The 26,422-nt window shown below is 39.4% G+C and overlaps 1 protein-coding gene across 12 annotated transcripts in view; it reads right to left on the minus strand.

Annotated features, from left to right (window-relative positions):
- The window catches only part of clcn3 (chloride channel 3), a 217,039-nt gene that overhangs the window by 56,608 nt on the left and 134,009 nt on the right, over positions 1-26,422 (minus strand). For 11 of the 12 annotated variants that reach the window (XR_011358389.1, XM_069941445.1, XM_069941427.1 and 8 more), the window contains 4 exons: positions 22,190-22,347; positions 16,611-16,710; positions 12,123-12,310; positions 6,476-6,598 (listed from right to left, as the gene is read on the minus strand). Coding sequence is in view for 11 of the 12 variants with exons in the window: in XM_069941445.1 (XP_069797546.1) it covers positions 6,476-6,598; positions 12,123-12,310; positions 16,611-16,710; positions 22,190-22,347 (569 nt within the window). In the remaining variant the exon portion in view is untranslated. Of the gene's footprint in view, positions 1-6,475; positions 6,599-12,122; positions 12,311-16,610; positions 16,711-22,189; positions 22,348-23,083; positions 23,105-26,422 lie in introns of those variants that run through there. The other variant, XM_069941474.1, reaches the window with a different exon arrangement.

Genomic DNA, 26,422 nt, shown 5'->3' on the forward strand with positions numbered 1-26,422 from the left:
AATTTTCTGCCTATACCAAATTTTTCCTATGTTTTATACAGGAAAGACCATTCTAATCAGTTAAATGCTTTTTCTGCTTCCAGGGATATAGTTATACTTGGATGCAACTTTGATTTTGCCATATGTTTTATAATAAATAGTCTACCTTGACTATTTGAAGAGTGTCTTCCTTTAACAAATCCCACCTGGTCTATATACATTAATTTTAGTAGCTATTGTCCCAATCTATTAGCTAATGCCTTTGCCAACATTTTATAATCAGCATTCAGGAGTGATATAGGTCTATATGATGAAGTTTTTAATGGGTCTCTACTTTCCTTTGGTAGCATTGTAATTATAGCAGTTGAGAAAGATTCTGGGAGGGACTGGGTCTCCACTAACTGGTTCAATGCATTCATCTTAAGAGGCAACAGATCTTTGTCTATAGAACATGGGAGGAAACCCATCCTCCCCAAGAGATTTGTTATCTTGTAAAATACCCAAAGCATTCTCAATGTCTTCACTTGTGAAAGGGGCATCTAAGTCAACTTTGAAAGTTCAGAATTTGTTAAAAATTCATCCATCTCATAATAATTCTGATTTATATATGCTTCATATAATGTAGAAAATTATTTTTATTTAGTTTTGATTATATGTTATAATATTGGCCTGTTTTCAATGCATTTATCATTCTAGATGAATCCTGTTCCTTTACCTGCCAAGATAAAACTTTATATGTGCGTGTGCATTCTCCTAATTCATCATAGTTTTGTTTGATTTTTAATACAGATTTTTTTTCTGTTCTATACATTTGTTAAGTGTTATATTTCTGTTTTTTATTCTCTAATAATTCATATTTTTCTTGCAACTCTGATATTCCTTTTCAAATTTTGTTAAGTCTTTCTCTAAACCATCCAACTCTGTAGCATATTCCCTCTTAATATTTTTTGTTCAAGAAATAATTTGTCTGAGATAAGATTTAAGCATATCCCATATTAAAAAGCTATTATCAGTAGAAGAAAGATTTGTTTCACAAAATAATTGTCTCTTAATAAACTCACAAAAGTCCTTCCTTTTCAACAGTGTAGCATTGAACCACCATCTATACACACTTTCTTTTTTATCCCATTATTATAATAGCTATTATTATAATATTAAAATAACAAAACAAAGGACTCTACATCACCTTTGTTGACCTCACCAAAGCCTTCGACACCGTGAGCAGGAAAGGGCTTTGGCAAATACTAGAGCGCATCGGATGTCCCCCAAAGTTCCTCAACATGATTATCCAACTGCACGAAAACCAACAAGGTCGGGTCAGATACAGCAATGAGCTCTCTGAACCCTTCTCCATTAACAATGGCGTGAAGCAAGGCTGTGTTCTCGCACCAACCCTCTTTTCAATCTTCTTCAGCATGATGCTGAACCAAGCCATGAAAGACCCCAACAATGAAGACGCTGTTTACATCCGGTACCGCACGGATGGCAGTCTCTTCAATCTGAGGCGCCTGCAAGCTCACACCAAGACACAAGAGAAACTTGTCCGTGAACTACTCTTTGCAGATGATGCCGCTTTAGTTGCCCATTCAGAGCCAGCTCTTCAGCGCTTGACGTCCTGCTTTGCGGAAACTGCCAAAATGTTTGGCCTGGAAGTCAGCCTGAAGAAAACTGAGGTCCTCCATCAGCCAGCTCCCCACCATGACTACCAGCCCCCCCACATCTACATCGGGCACACAAAACTCAAAACGGTCAACCAGTTTACCTATCTCGGCTGCACCATTTCATCAGATGCAAGGATCGACAATGAGATAGACAACAGACTCGCCAAGGCAAATAGCGCCTTTGGAAGACAACACAAAAGAGTCTGGAAAAACAACCAACTGAAAAACCTCACAAAGATAAGCGTATACAGAGCCGTTGTCATACCCACACTCCTGTTCGGCTCCGAATCATGGGTCCTCTACCGGCACCACCTACGGCTCCTAGAACGCTTCCACCAGCGTTGTCTCCGCTCCATCCTCAACATCCATTGGAGCGCTTACATCCCTAACGTCGAAGTACTCGAGATGGCAGAGGTCGACAGCATCGAGTCCACGCTGCTGAAGATCCAGCTGCGCTGGATGGGTCACGTCTCCAGAATGGAGGACCATCGCCTTCCCAAGATCGTGTTATATGGCGAGCTCTCCACTGGCCACCGTGACAGAGGTGCACCAAAGAAAAGGTACAAGGACTGCCTAAAGAAATCTCTTGGTGCCTGCCACATTGACCACCGCCAGTGGGCTGATAACGCCTCAAACCGTGCATCTTGGCGCCTCACAGTTTGGCGGGCAGCAACCTCCTTTGAAGAAGACCGCAGAGCCCACCTCACTGACAAAAGGCAAAGGAGGAAAAACCCAACACCCAACCCCAACCAACCAATTTTCCCCTGCAACCGCTGCAATCGTGTCTGCCTGTCCCGCATCGGACTTGTCAGCCACAAACGAGCCTGCAGCTGACGTGGACATTTACCCCCTCGATAAATCTTCGTCCGCGAAGCCAAGCCAAAGAAAATAATAGCTAATGGTGAATGATCTGATAAGTCTCATCAAACTTTTTTTTTACCACTCTACTTTTTAACAGGGCAGACATTAAAAACAAATCAATCCCTAATGTGAGTAGAACAAATAGTCTCTTTCTACAGGGTTAAGCTGCCTCCATATAGCAATCAAACTTAAATCCTTCATAAATGATAGTGTCACTTTTACTCTTGTGACTGTTCTGGCTGATTTATCTAATATTGGATCTAGAAAGAAATTGAGTTATTCTCTGATCAGTATATTTTGTCTTCCCTCTGCTGTTTTCAAAAAGATATTCTCCACAAAAGTTTCATCATCATAATTTGGTGCATAGATATTCATAAAAGTCCATGATTCTGCATTAATTTTACAATATGCCATTACAAATCTCTGGCTTGCTCAGTCAATGTTTCTTCTATTACTATTGGTATATTTTTATTAATTAAAATCGCTATGCCTCTTGCTTTTGAGCAAAATGAAGATGATATTACTTATCCTCTTTTTAATTTAGCATGTTCCGATTTGGTAAGATGTGTTTCTTGTAGAAGACTATATCTGTCTTTAATTTTCTTTGGCGTGCTAATAAAGACTATGTCTGTCTTTAATTTTCTTAGGCGTGCTTCCTTTTCACCATCCCGTTTATCCCATTAATATTAAGACGACTAAATTTTAATGTTCTATCCATACAATTTTTAAACAAATATTGTTTAAAAATAAAACCTTTTCAATTATTTAAATAATAGTGATCTTTCCCCTTTAAAAAAACAGAATCAATGCCCCTGCCCTGACGGGTGTCATAAGCAAGAAACACCAAAAGCCCACGATAAAAGCCTGTGGAATCATTCAAGGAAGAAGAAACCCTCCCTTCAGCGCCATCATTTATAGATACTCCTCTCCAGGTGCCATTCTCCCCCTTAGATTGAAGTCTCCACCCTGCTACTACTTTTCTCAAGTTTTCACTCTTCTATGAGCTCTCCTTTCAATAAAGTTTACCTTTCAACAATAAATACAATATAGTTTCAAAAATACTACATTGACTTAGTCCCATTGTAAATATTCTTCACAGTCTACTTTTCTTTGGCATCTTTTCATAAACATCACAAGAGGTCTTCCACCTCATTCTTAGTCATGAAAAATCGACGATTACCTTCTGCTACTTTGACCCTCAGTCGTAGGTATATCATCAAATATTTCAAGTTTTTGGATTGCAATTGTCTTTTTACATCATCAAATTCCTTGCTTTGCTTAATAAATGTAGGACTCAAATCTTGAAAAAAGAGCACTTTTTCGTGGTCTATCTCGGGTGAGCCATTATTTTGCTTCGAGTATTCATGCATTGCTCCCAAAAACATTCCTGGTAACACCAAAGACTCACTAGGACCACCAGTTGTGACCACTGATCACCGGCTCTCCTGGGTCCGGTGAGCCCTTTCAATATGTACTTTTTCTCCGAATTTGTTTTCTTCCAGCACTCAAGGGATCCATGTCTCAAAGAAGTTCACCAGATCTCTTCTCTTGACTCCTTCTTTCTGTCTGATAATTCGAACATTGTTTCATTTGCTAAAGTTCTCCAAGTAATTGATCTTGTCCAGCAGAACTTGTCTGTCCGACTCCCTTTTCTTTGCATCTTTTTCCAAAACTTTGACCATATGTTGTGCTTTACCAAGCCTAATTCTGCTTGGTTCATTCTTTCTATTAAGTGTTCAATTATTTCTTTAATTTCAGTCATCCTTTCAGTCATGTGTCTCATTACAGTTTCAATGCCTGCAAATCAATTGCTCAAGTTTTGCACTTTCTCCAGAATAATATTAAAATTAATACAGTTTCAATGCCTGCAAATCAATTGCTCAAGTTTTGTATTTTCTCCAGAATAATATTAAAATTAATACAGTTTCAATGCCTGCAAATCAATTGCTCAAGTTTTGTATTTTCTCCAGAATAATATTTAGTTCTTGTTCCTACTCCCCAGCTCAGCCAGGGATCCGCCAGTCCCAAGGCCACTCTTATGCCACTCCCTTTCGCGCTTTAGCTCGATGTGCCTGGTTGAGTAGAAATATCCTCAATTTTTGTTCTCAGCTGCCCTGGTTTCTTCGTACTTGTTTTGTCCATTTTTATGGTGAAAAAATTCTTAATTATAAGATTTTAATCGTCCTTTGATACTTTTCACAGAGAGCTCAACCAAAACACATCTAAGACCTTCAAATGGCCAGCCCCCTGGGACTTATCAATCTTTATGTCCTCTTCCTTAATGTCAACATCTTCTGGCACACAACCCTGTTCTATTCCAACTTCACCCTGATCCTGGTCCTTTTCTCTTGTGAATACTGAAGCAAAGTATTCATTTATGACCTCCCCAACCTCCTCCGCTTCCAGGCACATGTTGCCACCTTTATCTTTTAGCAGCCCCACCTTCATTTGTCATCCTTCTGTTCTTCACATCTGCATAGAATGCCTTGGAATTCTCTTTATTCCTACATGCCAATGTTTTCTCATGGCACCATGAGCTTTCCTAAGTTCTTTCTTAAGATCTTTCCGTGCTAACATATATTTCTCATGAGCCCTTTCCTGTTTCCTGATTACTATATCTAATGTATGCTTCCTTCCTCTTGGCCAGCTGCCTCACCTCTTTTGTCAACCACAATTCCCTTTTCAAACCATCTTTTCCCTGACCCACTGGGACAAACCTATCCTGAACCTCACAAGTGGTCCCTAAACTGCCTCCACATTAGTTCCTTACTTTCACCTTTGAATATCTGTTTCCAATTTACTCTGGCTAGCTCCTGCCTCATCCCATCGTAATTACCCCTTCCCCAATTAAACACTTACCCGTTTTGTCTACTTTTATCCTTATCCGTAGCTGGGCTAAAGCTCAGGGAGTTTGTGGTCACTCTTACAAAAGTGCTCATCTACGAGAGATCCGCCAACTGACCAAGTTCATTATCCAGAATTGGATCCAGTATGGCCTCTCTTCTCATCGGCTGGTCCACAAACTGTGTAAGGAATCCTTCTTGCACACACTTCACAAATTCAACCCCATCTATCCCTTTTTGGAGTATGGAAGTGCCAGTCAATAACAGGGAAGTTAAAATCACCCATACCTACAACCCTGTATTTCCCACACCATTCCAAAATCTACCTAATTAACTGCTCTTCGGTGTTTCGAGGGCTATTTGGGGGCCTATATAGACTACTCCTAGTAAAGTGATTGTACCCTTTCAATTTTGACTTCCACTCACACCGTCTCAGTAGACATTCCCTCAGCAGTCTCCTCCTTTTCTATAGCCATGATACAATCCCTTACCAGTAATGCTACTCCCCTCCCTCCTCTCTTACCTCCCATCCTATTCATTTTAAACATCTAAACCCTGGTACCTGCATCTGCCAATCCTGCCCATCCCCCAGCCAAGTCTGTAACGGCCACAACCTCTTAGTTGCACAGAGTTATAGAAATAGATCAATCAAAATGGAACAAAGACGCATTATTTTACTTGTGTGAGGTTTGTTCAGGAGTCTGATAGCAGCAGGAAAGAAATTGTCTTTTTTTATTCCAATTCATTTCAGTTCCATAATCCAGACAGCAAAGAACAGAAGGACACCATATTCATCCTTCCAGGTCAAGTCTGAATTTGGGATCCAAGTAAAATTTGGTGTAACTTAATGTGGTGTTATCTTAAATTTAACATAAGAATGGTTACATCCCTAATGTTGTTGATTCATCCCATTTGCACTGAATGCACCGCCCACTTTCTTACCAAGTAATTTGATCCATCCTGCCCACAAATGCAATATATTCAATGTCTCTTTATTCTTCTCAGATCCAGCAGACCGGTCACCCATTTCCAGAAACTTTGTTTCATAGGCAGATATAAACTCTTGTGCAGATAATGATCATAATATAGTAGCAATAAATAACATTTAAAATATTTTTCCAGAAATCTCACCTCTGGAATTCCTGAGCCACAGGCATATGGAGCAAATACCTTCACCAACGAAACGGCCAGGAAGCCAAATCCCAAGGCCCAAAAGATATACATAATGTAGTTCATTATATAAGAACCTGGTCCCTGCAAAACATTACACCAGAAAAGTCTAAATCAGAGCATGCAGACTTTAGGGAATATACTCACGCATCTTTTATCACAATATCAATTCCTATTTCAGGGAAGTTATCAGCGTTAGGAAAGCAATGTGCATCTACCTTTTAGATAAAGCACAAAATAGTTAACAGCTGAATAAAACACGCTCAAACTTTTATTTTCTTTTTCTTCTAGAAGATCATTTTGCTTTCAATTTCTCTGAGGGTGTAAAATCAGGAAAATACAGTCAGGAAGAAAATTAAACCAGCAATACAGAAAGGTTGTAAGAGGTCCCTTAAAACTCAAAAATGTAGAAGCATACCAGAAATGATGTGGTTCACCTAGTGACAAAAGCAGGCAAAATTAAAGAATTGGCAGTTATTAAAACTGTTATTAAAAAGTTATTTTGAACTTGACTCATAAAAGCATCCGAGTTGGGGTCGCAGACAGAATTACATTGGCACAAAAAAAGAATTTGCACCCTTCTTGAGCCCACCAACCATCTTTAAAGGAAGAAAGCACATTAATGGACATCTGCTGCTGTATTGGTCTGTTCATTAAATATCTCTGCTGGAAGCACTCTATGTGCTAGGCATATTCTTATATAATTCAAAGTGCTACGTCGTATACATTTCTCCAAAGTCAAACTTGCTCAAATTTATTCTGATACAAGTTCACTTTGTAACAAATGTAAAATATTTGATGCATCTTTGTTATATATGTTTAGGACTTGCCCTAATCTGCAAAAAAATATTGGACATTTTTAGAAATTTTTTCAACCGTATTTAGGATCATTTTAGATCCATGTTTGGTAATTGCATTATTTGGCTTTTCTAAAGATATAACAATATAACCTTTTAGAGCATGGAAACAGGCCATGCCGGCCCTTCAAGTCCGTACCAGTTCAATCTTTTTTTTTTCTAATCCAGTGGTTCTCAACCTTTTTCTTTCCACTCACATCCCACTTTAAGTATTCCCTCTGCCATCGATGCTCCATGATTAGTAAGGGATTGCTTAAGGTGGTACGTGGGTAGGAAGAAAAAGTTTGAAAACCACTGTTTTAATCGTACCTAATTGACTCGTTATGTGCACGGTTTCACAACTCCAAAGGAAATGGGCCAATGACAATTTTTCTCAAGCAAAATATTTCAGTCACAACTGGGTGTAGAGAAATGGTTCTCAACCTTCCCTTCCCACTCAAATACCACCTTAAGCCATCCGTTACTGATCACAGAGCACTGATGGTATATGTTAAAATGGAAAGATGAGTTCCCACCTACACATCATCAATGGTTATTAGATATTATGTCCTTTTTAAATCTGGAGAAAATAGGCATAATGTCACGAAAATCAAGATTTCTTTTGATAAATTTATCTGACTGATTTTTAGAAGGTCATTTTTGTTCTTTTATAGAATTGCAAAAGAGATTTGATATAAGTGGTTATTCTATATTTGTGTATTATCAGTTAAGATCTTTTGTAAAACAGGTATGCGGTCGTCAAATGAATTTACTGTCTGAAAATGATTTTGAGAAATATGTGCTCTCATTTCCAAAAAAGGGTTATATATCAGGTTTGTATCGTATTTTGTTGGAAAGTGAAAGATAAAGATAAAATGAAATGGGAAAAAGATTTAAGTTTAACAATAACTGAAAAAGATTGGTCTGAAATCTGTCGTAATAGTGTTCGAAAATTAATTAATGCTAGATTGGCGATGATTAATTATAGTTTTATACATCAATTATATTTAACACCCAAAAAATTTAAAAAATTTGGTTTTAGTAAGTCAGATCTTTGTTTTCGTTGTGATCAGGTTTCTGGTACTTTTTTACATGCTGTTTGGTTGTGTGATCGGTTACAACAATTTTGGAAAGGTATTCAATCTGTATTTAATAATCTATATAATCTTCATATTGTATTAGACCCTGATATATTTTTATTAGGGAATATGCAACCGTTGATTGATTTAGAATTAGATAATTACCAGATCTCTTTTATTTACTTAGCGCTGGCAGTGGCCAAGAAATGTATAGCGATTACTTGGAAGAATAGAAATGCATAGTCTTTAGATAGGTGGTATTCAGAGATGAAGTTTTGTTTGGTTATGGAAAGAATATCTTTTTCTATACAAGGTAAGATGTCTTTTTATGAGTTAAAGGGGATCCCATTTATTGATTATATACAATTTAAATAAGTTTGAATTAATAATTTTTTCTTTAAAAAAACTTTTTTTTATTATATATTTTTTCTATATATATGTTTTCTTTTTTTCTTTCTTTTTTTTAGTTTTTTATATAATTAGTTGGTTTTTTTTTCGTTTAAGTTCTTTTTGTTTTTTCATATATATTCTTATACAATAAAAAATTTTGGGATTAATAATTAATACTTAATTAATTTTTTTTGTTTTTTTATATATATATCAATCTTTTTTTTAAGATATATATTTTTTATTTTTTTTATTATACTAATAGTATTAATTCTTCACTCTTTATCGTGGGGGTGGGGAGGGGGGGTTAAGGGGTTAAAAATAGGTTTTTTTTAAGTCTTAGTTTTTAGTTGTTAGGGGGAGATTGGTATTGTATTAACTATGTAAGTTTGTATTTGTATTACTTTATTTTGTATTTTTCCTGTATGTGAATTACTTACTTTCTTCATACGTTAAAATTAATAAATAAAGTTTCGAAAAAAACAAAAGATTTCTTTTGATAAGACTTGGGCCCATTTATAGCTCACTTCCATAATTGGACAACTGAGGTGCGATGATGAAAATGTCACTCAGCGTGTTTGTTTGGATCCCCTGAGGGTGCTTGTTCGGATTGAACACTACACCTCATTTGAATTTTAACCTTGATTGCTGTGGGTTTTATTTTTTTTAATTTAATATTCATTTTTTCTTACTTATTTCTTATAATAATGTATGCACTACCATTTATTGGATTTAGAATTAAGTCATATTGCTATTGTACGATATACTATTATTTGCAAATCTGCAAAGATTTAATGTTTTTTTGTTTGATTTTCTGATAAAACTCAATAAAAATATTTTTAAAAGAAAAGGAAACACATTGCTGTTACAGTATTGAACAAAAGTCATCCAGACGTCTGGACTAAATTCATACTTAAACATTGTAGATGGGTGTTTAAATCTTGTTAAGATAAATCTGAAATTAGATGTTACTGTTAACAATGCTTCTCATCTAGCTTTTGGAATATTGTAAAATCGATCTCAATCATGGTTGTGTCTATGGAAAGGAAATCTGCCTCTCTTACCAGATCAGGCTTGGCGGTTCTGAACATAAACAAAATGACAGACTTTTTAGCAGCCAAGCAAATTGGCTCAGTAAGTTATTTAGTTCTATGATATTGCAGCCAAAACAAACCCACACAAACCTCCTACATTGATCTAGTACTTGATATGACAAAGCACACCTTGATTAAGGCCTCCCTCATAATAACTGGGGACATATTAAATAGGAAAGATCTGTAAATTCATAGCATCAAATCATATTTTCTGATCTCTGTCATTGCCCTGGGTGTATTCTGACCCAACAACAAGACACACCCCATCACACGTAGAGGTGCAGTAGCATATGGTTCAGCACTACAAGTCCACAACACTGACTTCAGACAAGAAAACTCGATGACAACTGACCAGCTTCCCTTCGATGATGAAACCGTGCTCAATGTTGAGCATCAGTTGGAAAACACACCGCAGGCAGCCATGGGAATTTTGAAGTTCATCAGCAAAATTCATCGTTCTTGTAAAGTGAACAGATGAGCCAGCAAGGATTCCTCTCCTCAACGAAACCAACCATCAAGGGCAAACCTAAATGACTCCACGCTCATAATTCAAGCATCCAAAAGCTTCACAGCTGACTCACTCGACAATAACCAAGTTTAATATGGCAGGTGCAGCAATCGACAGACAAGACAAAAAGTACATCAGCCTTTGTACGATTACTGAAGAAGAATACTGGAGTCGTGTTGATGAGCCCATGTCAGCTATGCACTTAAATTTGAGAGAGAGAAAGATTTAAAAGGAACCCAAGGGGTACCTTTGTCATACTTTGTGGGGAAGTGGTGGAGGCAGGTACAATAGTAACATTTAAAAGACTTTCATACAGGTACATGGATAGGATAGTTTAAAGGGACAAGGGCTAAATCAGGGGTGGCCAAGCTTTTAATTTGTAATTGAGACAGACAGCACAGTGACCGGTCATTTCGGCCCATGAATGCGTACCGGGTGGGGGGGGGGGTGTAAATTAATTGGGCGGCACGGACTTGTGGGCTAAATTGGCATGTCTAAATTGAAAATTAAAAGGTTGGCCACCCCGGGTAAATGGTGATGAATGGGAATAACTTAGGGAGACAACTTGATAACCAGATGATGTTGAGGCTTTATAAGGCACTGGTGAGACCTCAATTAAAGTACCATGAGCAGTTCTGGGCTCATCATTTAAGAAAGGATATGCCGAGATTGGAGAGGGTTCGGATAAGGTTCACAAGGATGATTCTGGGAATGAAAGGGTTATCATATAAGGAGTGTTTGACGGCTCTTGGCACGTACCCATTGGAATTTACTAGAATGAGGTGGGGGGGATTCTCATTGAAACATTCTGAATAATGAAAGGCTGGACAGAGTGGATGCAGAAAGGTTGTTTCACAGGGTAGGAGAGTTCAGGACAAGCGGGCACAACCTCAGGATTGAAGGAGATCCACTTGGAACAGAGATGCGGAGGAATTTCTTTAGCCAGAAGGTGGTAAATTTGTTGCCTCAGGCAGTTGAGGTGGTCAAGCCATTGGATGTATTTAAGGCAGAGATTCATAGGTTCTTGATTAGCCAGGGCATCAAAACTTATAGGGAGAAGGCCGGGCAGTAGGTCTGAGTGGGAAAATGGATCCACTAATAATTAAGTGGTGTCTTATGAACATTAAGCGTCTTATGAACATTCTGGGCTGAAGGGGCTTTTTTCTGTGCTGTAAAACTCTAAGACTCTGTGATTAATCTGACTCCTTTCAAAATAGTGTCAGAGGACATACTAGCCTTTAAAATTATATTTTCTAACAGTAACTCACAGAAAAATGTCTATTTTCAAGAAAATAATATCTGTATTTTTTATTTATATTGTCAGTTCTTTTCCCAATGTTGAGGCTGCAGTTTGAACTCAGGAAGGTGCAGCTGGATTAATGAGAGATCAGCCATTGTTTACACCCCCCAGAAAAGGTGCTGGGAGGACGGACTTGTTGTCACAGATCCTCATGGCTCGCTTTCAGGTCCTCCAGTCCACCCCCTCCCAAGATCAGAGGCAGTGTCCTTGATTCATCACCATGCTTGAAGGGGCCTCAATTTTGTAGAGTGAAACAGGAATGGTGGTCGACTTTTATCTGGTGTACGTTTCTTACAAACACAAGCTGACTGGAGTTTCAGCAGAATTTCCTGCTGACGCAGCGTCAATCTCTGCAATAAACAGGATCTCTGCCATCAGCAATTGTTCATTGTGGATCTACTTACATCTGCTTGTCCAATTATTAATTCGGCCCATGTTTTCCACTGAGGACATTTGTTTCTTGCTTCAAACGTTGTCTCACTGGATGCCCAGCAGCACTGCTCATGGTTAAACCACAGTGCACTCAGACATAGTCCCTCCTTTAAATCCGTCATCCAGTCTGCTGCAATATCTATTAAACCAGCCAAGGCTCCTGTAAATAATCAGATGAAAACAGATCCTGAGGTGTCAATTTTGTTCCATTTAAGATGAATGTATGATTTATTCATGCCAGCACCAAAATCAACACAAGTCACAAAATAATCAAATTCCTGTCAAACTAAATTTTTTCATGGTGTAAATTAAGAGCAACTGGAGATCATTCACCCTGAGGTTTAGTCCACCGTTGAATTAGAAAGAAAGCCAAGACACGACACGTGTACTTGCTAATAATGTATTCACTCTAACTTTCACAGGTAAATTCCATTTCTACTGCTCCTTTTAATACAGGGCGTCTTAAGGTGCCTGCATAGAAATACATGATTCGGAGACAAAGGTGAAACGACTGGAAAGTAGAGTGCGAAATGGATGAAATGTGAGACAAGGACAGAGGAATGTGGAGCTATTCAGTGCAAAATTAAATTTAATGGGTGCTTCAAGTCAATCTACAATGACTAACTTTAAGGGGAGATGTGTGTGCAAGGGTCGTGGGTAGAGAAAGGAATCATTCCATTGATGGTATCCTATCTTTTAGATTTAACATTTCTTGATTTTAATAACTCTCTTCACATTAAATTAGTGCTTCAGGAAGTATAGAGTGAAACATGAAAGTCTGTAGATGCCATGATTGTAATAAAAACACAGGCATGGTGGAGGAGCTCAGCAGGCCACTGCAAAACCTGATGATTTCCTACTGCATCTCTGTGCTTTTACTTCAGGAAGTATAATCCAGTTTTGCATTCGATCAGAAGAAAGGAGATAAGTCACAAACTAGCGCAAGATTGGAAATAAAAATATTCTCCCAAGGATTTATCATTTGTTTTTCCACCTCAAACAGTTTGGATCCTAAGAAAGTTGCATATGTTGATGTAAAATAGCACTGATTAAAATGTATGGTGTGCAATCTGGCCAAAAATATAGTGTCAGGTCATACAAGATTAAGGGGGGTAGATCTAGTCTGACGACATGGTTGGCGTAGAGGTTAGCACAAAATCTCCTCCTTAAGCACACCCTCCCCACCTCCAGTTTAAATTCCATACGGAATATTTGGAGGATCAAGAATGCCTTTATGGTGCCAGAGATCGGGACCGGGGTTTCAATTCCTCACTATCTGTAAGGAGTTTGCATGTTCTCCCTGTGATTGCGTGGGATTTCCCCGGGGGCTCCCGTTTCCTCCCACCGATCAAAACATACTGGGGTACAGGATAATTGGGCGGCATGGAGTCACGAGCCAAAATAGCCTGTAACCGTGCTGTATTTCTAAATTTTAAATTTTAAAAAATGAGTTTAACTACAAATATCAGCATTAACCTGGGTTTGCCACAGTGACAACTTTATTTCTACAGCCCAGTCTTGTATCCAAATGTCCTAAAATGTTAGCAAAGAAATAGCTGGTGAGGCTATGTGGGTAAGAATTTAAAATATGTTAAGTCGGTGATCACTTTGATAGGATTCTGCTAAAGGTCCTGGGAAAGCAGCAGAAATTACTGAAGTAAATTTGTAGGGAGATCAAATAAACTGAAGGAATAGAGATATATTTCCAAATAAAGTTAACGTACAACCCAGTAAAACTTTGCAGATGATGGTATTCTCTTCTGCCTGCTCATCTTCATCATTCTTGATAGTGGACTTTGTTGGTTTTGGAGATGATGTTGGAATAGGCTAACACAGTAATGCTATCAAACCTGGCTTGATCAATGGGCATTCAAGTTCCCCCTCTCAAAGTGCATTCCATTTTAGTGCTTATTCATGGAGAAACACGGATTCCTCAGATGAGGAAGAACAGAAGGTAGGTTGACCAGATGCCATGAGACTTCCATATTTCTAAACAAAACTGGTGGTTCTTTCATCCCATCAAGTCAATGCCAGCTCAGGATGGCATGATTACCATAGCGGTTAGCGCAATGCTATTAAACCGCCAGCAACCCGGATTCGAATCTGGCGCTTTCGGTAAGGAGTTTGTACGTTCTCTACATGTCTGCATGGTTTTCCTCCGAATGCTCTTTTCCTCCTATCTTTCAAAACATACAGGAGTGTAGGTTAATTGGGGTATTAGGGCAACACAGGCTCGTGGGCCAGAAGGGCCTGCTAGCATGCTGTATGTCTACATTTTTAAAAATCGACGCCATTTCCAGCTAATTTTCTCTGCAACCCATTCTCCCCAAATTTTCCTCAGAATCCACCATGCACATACGCACTAGGAGCAGTTTACCGTGACCAATTAATTTTGAAACCCACGTCTTTAGGATATAGGAGGAATTCAACACAGGCACAGGGAGAATGTGCAAACTTCTCATTGACCACACAGGATGAACTCTGGTCACTGGAGCTCTGAGACTGCAGCTCCACCAGCTGTTCCACCCTGTTGCTTTCTGCCACAGTGCTGTCGTGGAGTCAATGTTGAGGATTCCTGATGCTACTCCTTCCTGCCAAAGTACCATCATTTTACCATTAAATTCCATTAAAACTCCAGGTATCCGGCACCTACGGGGATTGTTGGATGTCGGATAAGTGAATTTTCCAGTTGCTTGAGTCCATGTGTTACATGAATGGAGAACTAGCGCCAAATTTAAACTTCCATATTTTTTACCCATTTGTTTTCCCTGAATTTGTTTTTGCTTGAGGTTGCCAATTGCTCCAGATAAGAGAGATTTTACTGTATAACCAACCATTTAATTATTTTATTGTAAAAAAATATTTTCTTGTGGCAGCTTAACTACACTGTCAACTACACTGAGTACGGAGAACTTGAGCAAAGTGACCTTTTGATAATATAAGCTAATATGGGAAATTTGTCTGTCAATTGTTTATTGGGAGTAGGAGACAAGTTTTGTTGAAAAGTTCAGCTCAGAGAGAACAAAGTGAGAAATATGCACAGTTCATGGCTTGGGCTGGAGAAGAGTGAGGAATTTGGCTGGGGGGTGGGGAGGTGGAAGAAGCGAAGGACGAGGTGATGAAATCAGCAGGGGCATCTGAATGGATGGATGTATTTCGTCTTTTGACATTTTAATCTATTTTTAAATTTTTATTTTTGAGAAATAGGGCACACATCACTCAATGGTTCACAAGGGCCAAATGATGATCCATGGCAAAAGAGAGCAGATACTTAAAGCAGTAAATTGCGAAAAAAGACTTGATTCCACTGAATTTTAATCACACTAATATTCTTTCACATCTTAAGTTTAAAAATGATTGTCAACAAATATACATAGAGCATGAATACTTTGAGACATTTTGGCACTTTGGATAGATCATACCTATAAATTGTCCACTGTTCATTACAGAGATATGCACAAACTCCTACAAATCAGTATACTGATACTATTATTGAGTTGACCTCTAGCCACAAACAAAAATTTGTATTTCCAAGGCTTTACATAGCAATATTATCCAAAAAATGTCTCTTCAAGAGATAGTAAGGAGGAAAATTGCTTTTAAACAGAGCCCTGATGCAAAATCTTAACCCGAAATACTAACCATCTCTTTCCCTTCACAGAAGTTGCTCAACCCACTGAGATCTTCCACCTTTCAGAGAATCTCAAGTTTAGGAAGGGCAAAACAGGAAAGCTAGACAAAAGTCCATCGATATAATTAAGAATCGAACTAACAAGCTTTCAACAGCTAATAAACTAAGGTAGGTACAGTTAGTTGATATAATTGATATTGAAATAATGATGTGAATACTTCATCCAAAGCTCAGCTCAAGGTCAAATATGTGATCAACTAGGGAGCTTTCCAAAAAGAAGCCTGAAGGAAGTGGAAAGTGACTGCAGTTTCTGGAAGGGACCAAAAGGAATAGTTTCCGCCTTCCTAGCATATAACTGAGAGGAAATTTCTTCACATCCATTATGGAACTTCAAAAATAAATCAGCCTGACAGATTTGAGACAGAGCAGGGGTCCTAAGAGGAAGTGCAAGGTAGAACTGGTGCAAAGTTGCCAGTGTATATGAGGAAACTTAACTTTTCAACTGAATTAAAGCATAGCAGCAATTTAAACATGTTTCAGTGAAAGAAAAGGGATGAGTGTACTACAGTCAATTAAAAACTGGATCTTTTTACGTATTAACTTACGCAAAAGATTTAAAACCAGGATTCCAAGATGGGTCTTAGTAGCTCCAGGAATCTATTTCCAATCCAGCTTAGAGCTCAGGTCTTAAAAAGTTATCTTTCATTTCTTTTTCCCAATTACTTACACATATTCACATATCAATGAGTTTAATCAAGAATTAGGTATGGATATTTCACATTCAGAAGATATATGCTTACAATTTATGATATTGCATTCATCTCTTTACCTGATGCCAGACCAGTCAGTGTTACAACCAGCCATCCGGACCATGCATCATATAAACTTTTGACAAACTCCCAAACAGAATCTTTTTTCTTGCTGGTAATCTGCAATTTAAAAAAGTATTGCATAATACACTGCAATTGGAATGGATTGCTATGACTTAAGTACTCAGCTTTCGTCCATCAAGATCAAAAAAAATTTTATTATATATTTTAATGAATTTTGATCACTAAATATTTTAGCATTCATGTTGCAACTTTAAAATAGGTACAGAAATCAATGTTGCACTAATACACAAAAATAGCAATTGGTCTCAACCCCCTTCATCAGAATAGGCTATAATATTACTTTCCCTAGTAAAAATAACAATTGGTAACTGGTTAGCTCTGTCCATCTTTGACAAGCTTGTCAACTGCGAAAAAAGACTTGATTCCACTGAATTTCAATCACACTAATATTCTTTCACATCTTAAGTTTAAAAATGATTGTCAACAAATATACATAGAGCATGAATACTTTGAGACATTTTGGCACTTTGGATAGATCATACCTATAAATTGTCCACTGTTCATTACAGAGATATGCACAAATACCGACAAATCAGTATACTGATACTATTATTGAGTTGACCTCTAGCCACAAACAAAAATTTGTAACAAGGTTATAATGACGGTAAACAAGAAAATGTGCAGATGCTGTGGACTAGTGCCGGAGAAATTCCAGGTTATACATCATTCATAGGAAGCAAAAGCCATTCGACATTTCGGGCCAGGGCCTCTTGTCAGGTCAGCTAATAATGACTTGTAATGACTATCCTGGTTAGAAAAATATTATTGCTGTCCTATTCTCACTGTTTTCCCAATTCAATTTGACGTGTTTCTTAAATGGTCAGCCTGCTGATGTATTGGTTGAATGAAGATGAATGTGGTGACTTTGGAATGCAGGTCCGAGAAAGGCACAAGTTACCAGCCAGTTTCCTTGCTCTAATTGGAGGGTCAAAACAGTTAGTCAGGGGATGAGAAATTGAGTACAGATTCAAAATGTGCCAGAGAACGGCAGCACCAGACATATCCTTGACTTCCTCATCAGAAGACCACACTCAGCACAAATTCTAAACATCTCCTCCTCACTGACCTATCAACACAAGCATGCTGAGCCCACTGTGCTTCTCACTCCTCCCCCATGACTGTGGCTAGACATAATTCAAACGCTATCTGCAAATTTACTGATGACGCCGCAGTTGTTGGCAAAAATCACAGGCCGCAAATGGGGAGGTGTACAGGAGGGAAAGATAGATTAGCTTGTTGAGTGGTGTCACAACAACAACCTTGCACTCACCGTCAGCAAAACCAAGGAGATGATTGTGGATTTCAAGAGGAAATCAGGAGAACACGACCCAGTCCTCATCGAGTGGTCTGCAGTGGAGAGGGTCAAAAACCTCAAATTCAACATCTCTGAGGGTTTGCCCTGGGGCTTCCACGTCGACGCAATCATGAGGAAGGCTCGCCAGTGGCTACATTTTGTGAGGAGGAGATTCAGCAGGTCATCAAAGACTCTGGAAAACCTCTACCATGGAGAGCATTTTGCCTGGTTGTTTCACCTGGTTGGTAAGGAGGTGCCACACTCAGGACAAGAAAAACCTCCAGAGGGATTTAACTTGGCCTGTGACATCACAGGCACCAGACTTCACTCCATTGAGGGCATCTACAAGAGGTGATGGCTTAAGAAAGCAGCCTCTAACCTAAAGGACACCCACCATCCAGGCCACACCTTCTTCACTTTGCCACTAATGGTAAAAATGTACAGGAACCTGAAAACGAGCACTCAGTGGCACAAGGACAGTTTTGTCCCCTCGGTCATCAAATTTCTAAATGAACCACACAGACACTTTGTCTTTTTCTTGCACTATTTTAATTATTTTAAAATGTGATTCATAAAAATGTTTGGACTGTGATGTTGCTATGAGACAACAAATTTCGTGACATAAAACTAAAAACAAAATGCTGGAGAAACTCAGAAAGTCGAACAGTGTTCTTTATATAGCATGAGCAACATTTCAGGTTTGAGCCCTTCATCATGGTAAGTTTTCTGATTCTGATTTTACTATAGCTTACGACAGCTAGAATCTTGTTGGCAGTCAAAATGTTGGAAAGAAAATCCCAGGAACTGTGCAATTTATAATTTCTAAGTGTACAGATTAGTCAAGAAGAGTCAGCAGGAATTTATTACATGAAATTGATGCTTAAAAATTACAATGCTAGAAATCCAAAACAGAAAATGCCACAAGTCCGACAGCATCTGTGCAGAGAGAAAATAAGTCAATGTTTCAGATCTATGATCCTGCACATTGGGGTTCAAATCCATTGTTCCTTGAAAGCATCCACACCGATAGATAGGGTGTCTAAGAAGGCAAATAGCTTCATAGGTCAATACAAGTGTTAAGATAAACACTGGTTGGGCTGCACTAGGAGCAATTATGCAATTCTGGTCACCACATCACAGGAAGGATGTGGTTCCACTGGAGAGATTGAAGAGAACATTCACTGCAATATTGCCTGGATTAGAGGAATTTAGTTATAGGTCAAGATTGGTGTGTTTTCTCCTGCAGTGAAGGAGGTTTAATGGTGACCTTCTAGAGCAGGGGTGTCAAACTCAAATTCATGGAGGGCCAAAATTAAAAACTTGGACTAAGTCGAGGGCCGAACTAAATATTTATTGAAAATTTTCAACAACATCTGCATGTTTTCTCTTCTTTCAACATATGTAATGTTAAACTTTTTCTTATTAAAATAAATGTTTAATAATAGTTTTGGATAAACTCTTTCCAGAAGCATTAACAAATGAGAAATAAAATATTCAATAAATAATATTTCTCTATAGAGGATTTGTCAAATGTTGCTAGTGTGCTGTCGAATAGTAAAATCTGAGGCCTATTGAGAATGTGGGAGAATAACATGATTCCTGAAACAATCAAATGGGTGACTGATTGTGGGCATGAACTCTAGCAGGGTTATTTGCCATGCCCTTTTTCCATTGGTACAGATATCCTTTGATTTACACACTTTTCAAGTTTTATGCCTAATGAGCTTGTATCCAAGTGCAGGACCATTTTTAACCAGAAATATATTTATCACTGTGACATGAAACTATTGGAAGATCGTTTTATTCTGAGATTAAAGTTCATAATCCTTACTCAGGCCTGTGTGCGGGAGGGCGGGGTTTGCGGGCGATCGGGTTGGACAACGACAGTGTGGGGGCATCAGCTCTGGCTGCAGGGCGGCATCTCGGCGGATCAGCGGCCCCGTCATCGTGAGTCGCGGGTTGGCCTGCGGCAGGGAGGGGGAGTGGGCAACGGTCCTGGCGAGGTCAGGCCCGAGGCCTCCGGTTCCGGACGCTGGGAAGCAGCCTTGGCTTCCTCTGACACCGGCCAGGCCGCGCTGCGGTGGGGGGGGCGGGCGGGGGGACACGATAGTGCGGGGGAATCTCGGCGGATCAGCGGCCCCGTCACCGTGAGTCGCAGGTCGGCCTGCGGCAGGGAGGGGGAGTGGGCAATGGTCCTGGTGAGGTCAGGCCCGAGGCCTCCGGTTCCGGGCGCTGGGAAGCGGCCTTGGCTTCCCCTGACACCGGCCAGGCCCCAAAACCAGAGTCCACGGTGAGTCCCTGCAACGTAAACAGAGGAGGTGGGGGCGATTAGCAGGCTGACGGCAATGCATTCTGGGATTTATAGTATTAGCTGTGCATGCACTATACTGGCGCGGCGGCCAGCGGGCCACCTCTAATACATTTTTGAAATGATCTTGCGGGCCAAATATAATTATATCGCGGGCCAAATTTGGCCCGCGGGCCAAAGTTTGACATGTGTGTTCTAGAGGTCTGTAAAATTATAAAAGGAGTACAGAGGGTCAACAATCAGAATCTTTTTTTCAATGGAAAATCAAAAGCAGGACAGAGGTTTAAGGTGAAAGGAAGAATAAATATGTGAAGGCAAATTTACAGGACTGAGGAAAGAACATCTGTGGAACTCGACAATAAGCTCTTGCAGAGCGTGCACTGTCATAACTTCTTGTGAAATTTTGTCATTCTCTGATGCAAAAGATAACAGATTTAATTTACATCTGGTTTTCAGAATCAAATCCGATCTCCTCCTTTGGGACAACTATATTTGGTCAACTGCATCAGTAAAAACTTCATGCAGTGGTCCTTTTTCATACTATCTTAATCCAAAATAAAATCAAAAGGTAATGGAAATACTCAGCAGACCAGGTTACATCTATGTACATAAAGAATCAATTCATGCTTCATGTCAATGACCTTTCATCAGAATCTGAAATGTTCATCAACCAGAAATACCTTTGATCTCTCTTTCTGCCCTGGTGAAAAGAAAATCCCAACTATTTAATATTTACCTATTAAATGAGTTACATCAATAAGTAACAGGCTACACCTGTGGGAGGGAGGAAAGGAAATAGTGACATTTCAGGTCGAGACCCTGCATCAAGACTGATGGTGGAGAGGAAAGGTAGCAGGTATAAAATGAAGATGGGGGGTAGAGGGAAGACAGAAGGTGTCACATGGACTGAGTGAAATATGATAAGAATGTGGAGACGTGAGAGAGTATGAGGGGTGAAGATGGGAGATAGAGGCAGGTGGTGAACAGGTGGAAGCAAACAAGGAGAAACAAAATGGCAGAAGGAACTGGGTAGTTGAGGGGAGATAGACTTCAAAAACAAGAAGACTTCTGAAAAAGGTGTCAAGGTGAACAGTCAAGGGTGAGGAGAAGGGAAGATGAAGCCAGAAAAGGGATGCAGTGGGTGAACTGTGTGGGTATTGGGCAGATGGAACCTGGAAAGCGAACTAAAATGAGAGGCCCTGAGGTGGATTGGAAGGAGAGCACAAAGGGAACACATGAGCTTAGGGTTGCCTAAAATTTGAAAATTTCAAAACTTTGGGTTGTACTTTACCCTGGTGGAATAAGAGATGCTTCCACCCATCACCCACCTGCCTCTAATTTCCACCCTCCCTCACCTCGTTGCACCTGCTCTTCATCCTGCACCTCTTCCTTGGTCCACTTCCTTGGCCACTGGCTCATCCCATTCCCCCCCCCACCCCACTTCTCCTCATTATGCAGACAATCTTCACTCTCAGTCCTGGTGCAATGTATTAACACAAGATGTCGAGAATTCCCTTCCCTTCACAGATGCAACTCCACTCACAAAGTTCCTACAGCAGTTTGTTGTTTGCTCCAGATTCTTGAATCGACAGTCTCTTGTGTGTCTGCTGCAATGCAAGATGTGATTGCAACTGCTGACCTAAATCTCAAAACTAGTTACAAATAAAAGACAACAAAAAAATCGTGGATATGACAATAGACAATAGGAGCTGGAGTAGGCCCTTCGGCCCAGCACCGCCATTTTACAGATCATGGCTGATCACTACTATCAGTACCCCTTTCCAGCCTTATCCCCATAACCCTCAACTCCTTTGCCCACTAGAGTCTTATCTAACTCTCTTTACTTAGATGAACCACTCCCCTGAATTAGCCAGTTTTCTCTTATTATTCCATCAAATATTAATGATGCCCACCTTTCTGTGCCTTTCCCGGTCTTTGCATTTCTCTCGCACCCAGTCAATGGTGTGAAAATCATCATAAGTTCCAACACCTGGAATAGGTTCATCCAAAAGGTCCAATAAATGTGTTGTGCTGTTAATACCACCTCCGTTGGTCATAGTGTAGTGGACTCCTTTAACAACAAAAAAAAGGAAAATTCATATTAAACCTTTAAACAACAAATTGCAAGATTTTAAAAATGTTCTTATGAATATTAAACCTTGAAACAATTAAATGCATAAATGATTACATTTCAATTTTACAATTTCACATATATTTGAATCCAATTGCAATAGCATCTTTACATTCTCTCCGAATCACCTCCAACCCAGAAAAATACAAATACAAACCCAAATACAATCGCACTAATAATGATAATAAAAACAGCGGGGACTTCTACCTAGCCTGATGCAATATGGTTGTCCACTTCAGAAAAAGGCCCTTCAGTCCACCATGCTTATGCTGACCTCCTTGCCCATCTAGTCTAATTTTTCAGCACCAAGTCCAGAAGGAGAATACTGGATCTTGAGCATCGTAGATACTGACATTTCACAGAAGTATCTTTCCATAGAATTTTAGATAATTTCCCTCAAATTTGCTTATCTGCTAATCCTTTTGCATGAAACCAATAACCATTATTTGCAGTACAAGCTTCTTCATTTTAGGTCACAGGAAACTCTGTTACTGCCGAACGTTGGTTCAATTTTTTTTAAATTTTAGACAAACCACATGGTTAAAGGCCCGACTGGCCCGCGAGCCCACGCTGACCAAATATCCTAATTGAACTACATTTTTTTGAAAGGTGGGAGGAAACTGGAACACCCAGAGAAAACCCACATAGACAAGGTGAGAACATACAAGTTCCTTACAGACAGAGTTGGATTTTAACACGGGTCGCTGGCATAGTAACAGCGCTGCTCGGCCATGTCGCCCAACTGAGCAGTTTGCTGACCTTTGCAGGATACAGAGAGTCAACATTACGGACTAAAATTAGCAGTTGGCCTTGCATGCATCCAAGTAAGCATTTCAGGTCTGGCATTTGATCAATTTTCTAATCCCCATCTTTGAATTTCCAGATTTAACTGATCTTCACAACTTTTCAAGACAAAATTTGAAATGATCACACCACCAGAATCATTCAAATTGGCACATGAAAAGTGCATTTTAATGTTGTATTGAAAACATTATAATATTAGAAATAAATTCTTAACACATCACTCACTTTGACAAAGCAAGTCCATTAATCTTACTGAAAAAAAACAGAAACCATTGTCATCTTTGTACAACTCTGTCCAAGAAAAATAAAGATGTCACATTCTGATGATACTAGAATGGTGCAGAGTACATCACTAACTCGGAGTATTCTGAAAATATGAAACAGATGGCTAACTGACATCCCAAAGAAATTAATAGAATCAAGATTGAAAACATTCGATGTTCATGTTGTTTAAAAAAGGCTCCAAAAGTAACCCAAGAAATTATAGGCAGGTGAGCCTGATGTCAGTAGTCGGTAAATTATTGGAAGGTGTTCTGAGAGATCAGATATACAATTATTTGGATAGCCATGGATTGATTAGGGATAATCAACATGGCTTTGTGTATGCAAGGTCATGTTTAACCAATCTTAGAGAGTTTTCTTGAGGTAACCAGGAAAGTTGATGAAAGAAAGGTTGTGGATGTTGACTACATGGACTTTTGTAAAGCCTTTAACAAAATCCCACATGGAAGGTTAGTCAGGAAGGTTTAGATGCTAGTTATTCATGGTGAAGTAGTGAACTGGATATGACAATGGCTGGACAGAAGAAGCCAGAGAGTAGTGATAGATGATTGATTCTCAGACTGAAGGCCTGTGTCTCGTGGTGGGCCTCAGGGAATGGTGCTGGGACCATTGTTGTTTGTCATCTATATCAATGTTCTGGATGATAAGGTGGTAAATTGGATCAGCAAGTTTGCAGATGACACTAAAAATGGAGGTGTTGTGGACAGCGAAGACGCTCTTCAAAGCTTGCAGAGAGGTCTGGATCAGCTGGAAAAATTGGCTGAAAAGTGGCAGATGGAATTTAATGCAGACAAATGTGAGGTGTTGCATTTTGGAAGGAGAAAGCAAGAATGGACATACACTGTAAATGGTAGGGCACTGAGAAGTGTGGAAAAAGAGGGATCTGGGAATAGAGATACATCATTCCCTGAAAGTGGCATCACAGCTGGATAGGGTTGTAAAGAGAGCTTTTGGAATATTGGCCTTCATAAATCAAAGTATTGAGTATTGGAGTTGGGATGTTATGGTAAAGTTGTATAAAACATCAGTAAGGTCAAATTTGGAGTATCGTGTGCAGTTTTGGACATTTAACTACAGGAAAGACATCACGAAGACAGAAAGAGTACAAAGGAGATTTACTAGGATGTTGTCTAGACTGAGTTACAGGGAAAGGTTAAACAGGTTTGAACTTTGTTCCCTGGAGCATGGAAGAATGAGGGAAGATTTGATAAAGGTATTTAAAATTATGATGGGGATTGACAGAGTAATTGTAGAATGGCTTTTTCCACTGAGGGTAGGTGTGATAAAAACCAAAGGACAAGATTTAAGAGTGAAAAGGGTAACGTTTAGGGGGAACTTCTTCATACAGAGTGGTGGGGGTGGGGGGAGGAGGTGGAATGAGATTCCAGCTGAAATGGTGAATGTGGGCTCAATTTTAACATTTAAGAGGAATTTGAACAAGTACATGGATGGGAGAGGTTATGGAGGGCTATGGACTGGGTGCAGGTGAGTAGGACTAGACACAAAAAATGGTTCAGCGCAGATTAGAAGGGCCAAAGAGAAAGACTTCTGTGCTGTAATGTATGTATGCATCAAGAGTCAAAATGATAACATTTATTTTGCAGTAAAATTTCTTGTTAAATATAAAAAATCATTTTGTTATAGGGAATATGATTTCTTCATGGAAATTTTCTTGACCATGCCAAATTTAATCGACTGATGTTCTTGATGGCATGTCAGTACCTCCCATATCTCTTCCAGAGTTGAAAGTTTTTGTCTATCTTTTCAAAATGTATTCATTTTATAGAAAATTGAGGCATCCAACATTCATTGACCATCCTATTTGTTCGAGAAGGTAGAGGTTTGAGTTGCTGTGGACCTTTCATGGTGACCATTGTGCCACGCCACTAATGGGGAGGGTGTTCCACATTTGAACCCAGAGTTATTGAAGAGCTGCATATATTTCCAAGTCAGGATGGTATGCAAATATGGATTGTGTTTCTATATACTTGCTGCCCTTACCCTTGTTAGCAAGAGGCTTGGGGTTTAGAAGATGCTGTCAGAATAGTCTGGCAAGTAACAGCTGAGCATTTTATTGAAGATACACATTGCAGTTGCAACAATGATAGATGGGGTGGCAATCAAACAACTTGCTTTGATCTGAATGCTGTCAAGTTTCTTGAGAGCTGATAGAACTGCACTTAGTCAGCTAAGTGGAGAGTGTTCCACCACATTCCCCACTTGAACCGAAGAAAGCTTTTGGGATGTCAGGAGGATTCCCAACTTCTGACTAAATTTTGTATCCATGATATTTATGTTGCTGGCTCAGTTGAGTTTCTGGTTGATTCCACAGGCTTGATGGCATCAAATAAATGTTTATGGTGGGTGGTCAGATTCTCTTGTTTATGGTGGGTGGTCAGATTCTCTTGTTTATGGTGGGTGGTCAGATTCTCTTGTTTATGGTGGGTGGTCAGATTCTCTTGTTTATGGTGGGTGGTCAGATTCTCTTGTTTATGGTGGGTGGTCAGATTCTCTTGTTTATGGTGGGTGGTCAGATTCTCTTGTTTATGGTGGGTGGTCAGATTCTCTTGTTTATGGTGGGTGGTCAGATTCTCTTGTTGGAGATGGTTACTGCTTGGCACTTTATTGGCATCAATATTACCTATCACTTACCAGCCCTCACATGAATGTTGTCAAGGTCTTGCTACATATGGACATTTGCTGAAGAAATCTAAGTGGCATTGCACATTCTGCACACACCAGTGAGCACCAACCTTTGCCGATATAACTGGACAGGTGCAGTGTGGCCCTCTCAAATTAATCCTCCCATCATCCCTCCTACTACCTCCCTCCCCATCAGGTGGCATTCCCTTGGATTTGAGCTCGAAAGAAGCATCAGGGTATGTACTTCAGAAACATACTGTGAACAGCAGAGACCCCAAGCTGTAAA

Source organism: Narcine bancroftii, chromosome 1 (assembly GCF_036971445.1).
Source record: "Narcine bancroftii isolate sNarBan1 chromosome 1, sNarBan1.hap1, whole genome shotgun sequence".
NCBI lineage: Eukaryota > Metazoa > Chordata > Chondrichthyes > Torpediniformes > Narcinidae > Narcine > Narcine bancroftii.